This window comes from Stylophora pistillata, chromosome 1, assembly GCF_964205215.1.
Source record: "Stylophora pistillata chromosome 1, jaStyPist1.2, whole genome shotgun sequence".
Classification (NCBI taxonomy): Eukaryota; Metazoa; Cnidaria; class Anthozoa; order Scleractinia; family Pocilloporidae; genus Stylophora; species Stylophora pistillata.
Window position 1 is genome coordinate 28,276,604 of NC_142519.1, and position 8,071 is coordinate 28,284,674.

The 8,071-nt window shown below is 38.5% G+C and overlaps 1 protein-coding gene and 1 long non-coding RNA gene across 3 annotated transcripts in view; both read left to right on the forward strand.

The window, feature by feature from the left end:
- The window catches only part of LOC148741965 (uncharacterized), a 9,200-nt gene extending 7,760 nt beyond the window's left edge, over positions 1–1,440 (forward strand). Inside the window, exon 4 of the long non-coding RNA XR_015990236.1 lies at positions 741–1,440. This is a non-coding gene — a long non-coding RNA (uncharacterized LOC148741965). The remainder of the gene's footprint in view (positions 1–740) is intronic.
- A 955-nt stretch (positions 1,441–2,395) lies between these two features.
- LOC111322771 (fibroblast growth factor 18) lies at positions 2,396–7,744 on the forward strand. Of its 2 annotated transcripts, none has more exons than XM_022925937.2 (5): positions 2,396–2,666; positions 2,824–2,863; positions 2,973–3,135; positions 4,494–4,600; positions 5,918–7,744. In XM_022925937.2, the coding sequence occupies exons 1-5, from the start codon at positions 2,614–2,616 to the stop codon at positions 6,368–6,370; spliced, it is 816 nt and encodes a 271-aa protein (XP_022781672.1). In that variant the 5' UTR covers positions 2,396–2,613; the 3' UTR covers positions 6,371–7,744. The 2 variants fall into 2 exon arrangements, with proteins under 2 accessions (XP_022781672.1, XP_022781673.1); XM_022925938.2 differs by having other exon boundaries at positions 2,397–2,696.
- Positions 7,745–8,071: the final 327 nt, after the last annotated feature.

The window sequence follows — 8,071 nt, forward strand, 5'->3', positions numbered from 1 at the left end:
TAATCATTCGTTTAACTTTTTACTAAGCTGTCCTTCGTTTCTTAATTAGAAGTGTATGAGAAGTTGTGAAAGCGTAAGAATTATTCACTTAGAGCGGGAATATTCTGCATTGCCTCATATTTTGGCACTTAGTGCCTGCAGCACCGGGATAAGTCACTCAAAAGGGCCCTGTTTGCCTGAAACATGTGAATCAAATCAGTCTGGGCTTATATCAGTTCTGAAAATGATCTGTGCAAAATTTAAATTCCAACTTCGAAAAATAGCTTGATATATTTCATCCGCAGGAGGAAATACGTTAAGCTATTTTTCTAAGGCTAACACTACTTGGGTTACCTAAAAAGGTATAAAGCTAAGCTGTAGGTTTTCACCCGATGCAATGTTGCTTCGCAGTGGAGGAACTTGCACGGAGGTCAAAAATCCCAAAATTGAACATTTGCTCGTTACGGCTAGTTTTAAATGTTAATTAAAACACGTTATGTTTGACACAATTGAATATTTTTAGAGGAAATACGCTGTATTATTCCTTACCCGGTAAGAGATCAGAAAATTAATGTTACAAAGAAGGCAATGCCTTTTTCGAGGCGAAATCCTCGAGTAAATAACTGCTCTTGCCTAACATCTATGCTGAAAACACTAAAACACTAATAAAAACTGAGATGCAGTTAATCCGAAAACAGTTCCACTAGTGGAGTCTCAAAAAAGAAGAAGTAGTTTTGAAAACGCTCTTTTTTTTTGCGTAGACAGGTGTCAACGAAGGCTTTTGAAGAAGGTGACGCGTCATTGTCATACATTGCAGCTTATACCGAATGTATGCAGCGTTCTGCTAAGTGGAGAGGATAAGCGAAAATGTGAGAAGTAAAACGAGACCAGAATGCCAAGTGAAAGAAAGCACTGAGGTGTATTGCACCGTTTTGGTTGAGATGAAAACGGATACTTTGAATAACAGATTGGTGTGTTCACAGCTTAAAAGTCAGTATCAGAAGAAGTGCAGTAAGATTATTAATTTGAAAGTTCGTTGCCATATTTTTCACAGTTTTAGAAGAGACTTCCGAAAAGTTAACAGCCACGCGCGATCATCTGGAAGTTTTCTGACAGGAAGTTTCAGGTCGCAAGCTTTACACTGAGCTCTCACACAGCTGTATTTGTCACAATGAGATAACAGTTAATGAGCCAATTTCCGTTCTGAAGGTTGCAAATGATTTAAGTGAAATCTGATCCCTACTTTCAAGGGTAGGTTACAAGTTCAACGGTGAACAAGTTGATGTTTCTTTCCCTGAATAAAGACATTGGACGAGAGTGCCTTCGGCAGTGTGCAGAATTATGGGATAAAAATAGCAACTTGAATAAAGTCACGCAACTGACTGAACAATTAATAACCATGTGTGGGATCTGCACTCATTAAAAACATCGAATAATCGGGTTAACCAATTCAAAAGTGATAGGAAGAATGAAAAAGCTAGCGCTCAGTTGAGGGGCTATTCTTGACAGTTGAGCAAATTCCATCAACTGTCGGTCAAAGCAAATGACGGGCGCAATTTCCAGAAAACGGCTCTGAAACTCGAAAGCAGGCATGCATAACACATGGTATCCTAAATTCCGGATCAAATAATTCAAACTTTGTTCTATCGCATCGTCAAAACTTGTCCAACTTCTTTATAAACGCAGGAACGACTTAACTAATTACCTAAAAAAACACATTTCGAACACGCACAAGAGAAGTTTTTTTCCACGTTATTATTAAACTTATAACCGGTAAATTAGCCGGAGTCTAATCTGGAACCCTATAATCATCAGTTATCCAAAAATATCGCTATACTTGAGTGAGTACAATAACCACAGCAGGAAACTAATGGCTGCCTTGAAATTTCTCAATGCCTTTGCGTGTGGATACTTTGGGAAAACAGCAGGTATCCCTGCTCATGTTCCCACAAATAGAAATAAATTCGAAGTCAAGTTAACGTATTGTGTCCCATAGGTGCTAAGTTTCATCAAAGAAATTAATTAGCTAAAATAACTTTGACAGCAAAGGATCGATTTGCCTAGCTTTCCCGTATAACTGAAATTTTCCTAAGTGATATGCTGACACTTTGTTTACGTAGTGACGATACAATAACACTCATCTAACGCCCCCCCTTCACGCCCACCTTAAGTCGTTCGTGAATGGAATAATTTACCCATCTTTTGATGCTATTTTGACGTTAGGATTTGGCGATTTGAGTTCAGGATTCGCGTCTGAATTTTCGTCTAAGCTCTTTACGGTAAAAACCTTGTGAAATGTCGCTGCGTTATGTGACAACTCAATTGTTCTATTTCGCTGGTTTTGTTTATTTAAGGCACCCAGACATGCCCACCTACCGCAGCTCTAATTGTAAGCGATTACCTTAATTAATTTTGTTATCTGCATATCAAAAATGGTACATACAAACCCTCACCATGTTGTAATGGAACAAAAACGACACAAAATAGAAAGGCGGCTTCCTTGCGGTCGATCTCAAAGGGTATAATTGAAAGAAGACCAACTATTGTGGGTTTTTGGAATGCTGGACATTTCTATCTCCTATTCGTCGTATTTTTCTCACTCGGTTTGCAGTGCGCGTCCCCTATTGAGTCAAAATGAGATCAAAGTCTTCAGCGACATTTAAGTCTGACATGCTGTTATTTTCTATGTGAGTATACAGCGGCGATCCGTTTGAAATGTATGTGTCATTCTAAAAATATATACTTGAAATGCTTTCATATCCAAAAGAAAAAAATCTATCGTATAGTAAGTTCACGGTTATTATTCGCCTACGCAAAAACAATTGAAACTTTCGTTTTGTTTAGGATTTGTTGGATCACCTTCATTTTGGGACGAGGCCAGGAGGTATGAGATTTGATCATGAATTAAACGTTAGTTGTGATACTGTCCTCATTCTGGTGGAAACTACTAAATAGCGAATGGTTAATTATCGTGTCTATAATGATAACCACAGGCGAACCTCTTCCGAGATCATGTTAGAACGGAGAGAAGAAGAAGCGATACCAGAAGCCTTCCATTTCACCGGGAAACACAACTGTATTCAAGAGCAAGCAGGAGTCACCTTCGTATACATGGAAAACTTATCGACGCAATGGGAAGAGATGGCGATAAATACGGTAGGTAAAGCCCATGTATTCTTCGAGTTATGGACGTCAGAGTCAACATTTTTTTTCGGAGATTACCTGACAATGAGCGAGTACTGCAACATTTATAGATTTCCTTATTCACAATACGCGCCACTTTTCTGTATCTGGAGCGCGTATTTTGTTGTTACAGTTGTTGCCGTCTTGTCTTAATCGACTTATATTATTGTGATAGCATTCGAGGAAAGTTTGAAGGTTAAGACTGTAATAAAGCTTTTGTTTCTTTAAACTTGTCGCCAATGAATGGCTCCGCACGAGGTAAGGAGATTACATCGACCATTAAACTGACTTAAGTATCGTGGCAGCGTATAACATCTTGCTTTTCACGCATTTTACAAGAGGCAGTTAATCGGATCGTAACCGAGTTGTAACATTCAAGTTTCAGACAACTTTTCCCTTTAATGCTACTTTTGTTTTGCGCATCATCTTTTTATTTTTGTCATTCAGTCATACGGCTTTTAGCCTAAGGTACAGAGTCATTTTAGAACGAAATGCTCCAAAGGTTTGCGAATAGTCCGTCCCCACAATTATATTTGGTGTGAAAAGGACCTTACTCAACCGCTTTACAAGCGCTGTGGGATGGACATGAGCGATAAGTTTGGCAGAGTAACGTTAAAAGCTACTGCTATCATTAATATTGTGGCAGAAAGTATGCACGCTGAATTTACAGTTTACTTTATGCCTTGATAGAACAGGATACGTAACCGATGATCGCGAACAGTGCATACTGTCAACCGCGAGCCTTATTAGCGGCAAAACGACTAATCCTAACAGAAACATTAGAGTCATCGCATAAGCTAGGAATTTAATCTATTTATGTCCAGTCAGCGATTGTTTGTGTTTTAGCGGCGCCAGGCTTTACCGTTGATAGTTTTGTGAGATCTCAATCAAGCCTTTTAGTACAAGATTGTCAACCATAAGGGTCTTGTAACCGAAAAATCTGCTTGGTCTTTTTTCTGAATATGATTGGCATGGGTCCCCTTGCCAAAAATGGTGGTTGCAGTAGCAGCACAATGAAAACAACAGTGCTTTCACAATTGACTCAAGCAAGAAAAAGCGAGCGCTTTTGGCTAGAGTAGACACGGATTCATTCGGTAAAAACCGTATGGAGTCTAAATGATTATTACGAATAGTCGTTGTAAGCGATTACGAAGCGTCTTATATCAGGTTGATAAACTGTTACACGCATCATAAATTCAACTTTGCTTAGACACAATATGAAAGTTTCCAAAAGAATTTTCTGAATTTATCTTATGTAAACAAACAAAATGAGCTGTTTGATGGATTGGAACCTGCCGCCAACCGGTCTCTACTCTCTCTTCCCTTTACAGCCAAGCTGGTCATCGAGTCAGACAATTTTGGAAGGGTGCGGATTCGTGGAGCACTGACGAATTATTACTTGTGCATCAAACGGAACGCATCGCTGATCGGAAGAAAGGTACGGTAGCTCTTATTGCTTATGGTCATTTCATTATTTTATGCGCCCAATGTTTACAGAATGTTGTGTAATCTTTGTTAATAGGTAGGATTAAAAGCATGGGAGTAGAGCAAATTTGCATTGAAAGCGCGCACGGATAGGAAATTCCTGAGAATGGCGTATACCAAAATTATTATTCTGGTATTCGAAGCGTGTTTTCTTTATACCAAGTAAAGTTTGGTTTAAAAAAACGTTACCATCCATTCACAGCAATGGTAACGAATTAACTAACATCAAGATGTCCATATGTTTGAACTTAAGTGACATTCTGTCAACAAAACCCACGCTCGGGAAAATTCCCTGTATAAAGGACAAAGCATAGTCAAAGGGATTTCTTGAATACATCAAAACGTGTATGACCAGCTGAACTACCAAATTATCTCCTTTACAAGTTGTTACTGTCACGCTTTTCATGTAAAGCGATTGTTTTTGTTAAATTCTGCCCTCTAAAAAGGCTACTATTAAACGTTTTTTTCAGACTATCATTCCTCGCCCTAGCCGTTTTAGGCTGGTTATTTGACAGAACAAGTAAATGAGCTAAAATCCGCGTAGCTTAGCTAGAACAGAAAATGGATGAATATTTTTTGTCGAGTAGCTTTGACTAGAAGACACCCAGAGGATTACATCCTTATCAATATCAATTTCCCTTAAAAATTTCTTATTTCGTTAAACCAATAAAAATAGCCGAAAGTCTTTAAACGCAGAAAACCAATTAACTTACTCGACTGACAGGATACACTCGCTCAATTGACTTTTTCGGCGAAAGGGACTCCATATAAGGTAGAATTAATTCCTAAAGCTATAGTTAGGGCGTGTTTTTTACAGAATTCTTTCCATTTCAAACCACTTTTTAAGTAGTTTTGATAGGCATTGCTGTCGTACTTTTCTTCAGGTCCTAATTAATCTTATCGATCAAAAACAAATGAAGGGCTCTTCGTCGGCGAGCTCGAAATATCTTGGCATAGTAACAAGGTTCAGGGTCCAAACTCCTGAGGTTTATGAAGTCTCAGAATTCGGCAGTAACAGATTGACGATCTTTGGCGTATTTTTCTGGAGGCAGCCTGACTGTTTCTCAGTGATTCAAGGTTGAAGAATCGAAACTCAATCCTTTCTTAACACAAAAGCCTCATTTTGTAAATGGGCCTGTGCTAGGAAGATCACTTCCTTCCCCCACCCTCCCGTCAGGTCTCGACGTGGCCCACCTTGAGGAAAGTTGGCTTTAGATTACATGAAATCCAGTCAGAGATAGAGTAACCAACGAGAAACCATTTCTTGCAGGCCACAAAGTCCAAAAGGTGCGTGTTTTACGAGAAGTACGCCGAAAACCATTACACAGAATTTCTTTCGGCTTACAACGAGAGTTGGACAATAGCAGTGTCTAAGAAGGGCAAAATGAGGCCTGGGTACAAGGCACGAAGGGGCCAAAGAAACGCTCAGTTCATTGAACGAGCTTCTAAGATCATCATTCAAACAAAAAATGTCCGTGAGTCACTCTATCATGGGCTCCGTGACCATATCGAACAACTCCTACGTGCCTATAGAACAAGAGAAGGAGATGAGAACAAGGAGAAACCGAGAAAAATGCCACACCCTGGATACAATTCAGAGTCGTGGAAACGCAAAGCAAAGATTAAGCGGAAGGAGAAAAAAATGAAATTGCGATCTAAGAAGAGACTGATGAAATTGCTTCGCAAAGAACAACGCAGGGAAAGGCAAAAAGATAAATCTTAAGTATTATTATTTGGTGTCCTTGTTCCTCTTAAGTGTAGCTGTTACTTGAGTTTTCGTCTTGCAGATATCCCTTCGTCATGAATTAGGAGCCTCTTCCTTTTTTCACTTTTCGGGTTTTCCTGAATATATTTTGTCAACATGCAATCCTCTCGAAAGTTAGAAAGCATTCTTTCGTTCATCTAAGCTTCTGGTCAGCAACTCATTTTGATAGCGGCTAAAGATCCTCGGCTTGGATCATTCAAAAACATCATACCCGTGTGTCGCAAATTAAACAAATGGGTAGTGGTGTCACGTGTTAGTAAGTCTTAAACAGGTTTATTATCAGACCAGCGACAAATTTCGATGTGAGCTTGTGGTCAGTCACGTGAGACACAAAAAGAGTAAAGTTTATTAGTTTACCGCTACTTTTTTTCCTTACAAAAATTCAAGAGCAGCTACAAGATGGAATAATTTGGGGCCAGAGGAACCCCTCATTATTTTGAAGTTTGAATAATTGGCAGAAATTGATTCGACGGCAGCGCAACCGCCGCTGAAAATAAATACTTATTTGACACAAATGAAAAAGAACGTTCACTAGTACTTCATTGTAACAGCTTTTGATGACAGTCGAAAGGTTTAAAAGTCATAGGAAATCTATGGATCGCCACTGTTGCAAAGAGGCATGTTACCCATCAAGATTCTTAAAAAACTCAAATTAAACTTTTTGAGGATTGTGATTAGTATCGCGTTTGGGGAAATCTTGTCTGCATATTCGTCGGATTGCTCACTTTTTTGCGTCAACGCCAATGGTTAAACTTAGACAATTTATTTTTAAGCTTTGATTAGCTCTATAGTGCAGTGTCATTTATTTTGGGCAATCATGTAAAATTTCATAAGCGAATTCTTGAGCCCAGTGACAGCAATAAGTTTCAAGTTAAAAAACATCTTTTTTTTAAAAAGGAGTACTTCTGTCCAGGCCCGGCTTATATCGTCATTTGATTTACTAGTATCCACTCACTTTTTTTTTTTTTTAAATCTCGCTTAAATTCTCCCCCAGTTATTGGAAAAGGTAGCATCTCAATGTCTTACAAGGAATACATAATCGAAGAAGATTTTTTAGGAATACAAACAAGTGGATATATTTTCGCTATAGCAACGGAAGGAAGAGTTTTCGTGTCTTAGACCGGTAGGAGAAGTATCGATGTTATTACTGACATCCAATTTTATTAAATATCGTATCATATTGAGATTTACATGTATGGCTAATCATATTGATTGAACTGTTCTTCGTACGTACTTGTATTCAATATATTTACCGCGGCTTCGATGGGACAACATTCGCGCTGAAACGTGAGTAAACAATTAAAATTTGAATTAAAGTTACAATTAGCAACATCTAGTGTGCAAGATTTATTTTACGCAGCATCAGAAATCCTATAAGTACTCTTTTAAGAGAGTCTGTTGACTTGAAAGGTCTAACTGATAAAAATCCTCGATAAGTTAATAAGTAAGGAGTTTATCAACCCTTTCACCCTTAAGAGTGACTAACATCTAATTTCTCCTAACAACATCATCCCTGAATCACACATTAAAGTCACGAGAATTAAGGGAATGATCACCAAGTGAAGAAGCTCTTGATTATAAAACAGATTCTCCTTGTCAGCATCAGAAATGTATAGAGAACAGTATGGAGAATTTGCATACTAATATCAAGGGGTTAAG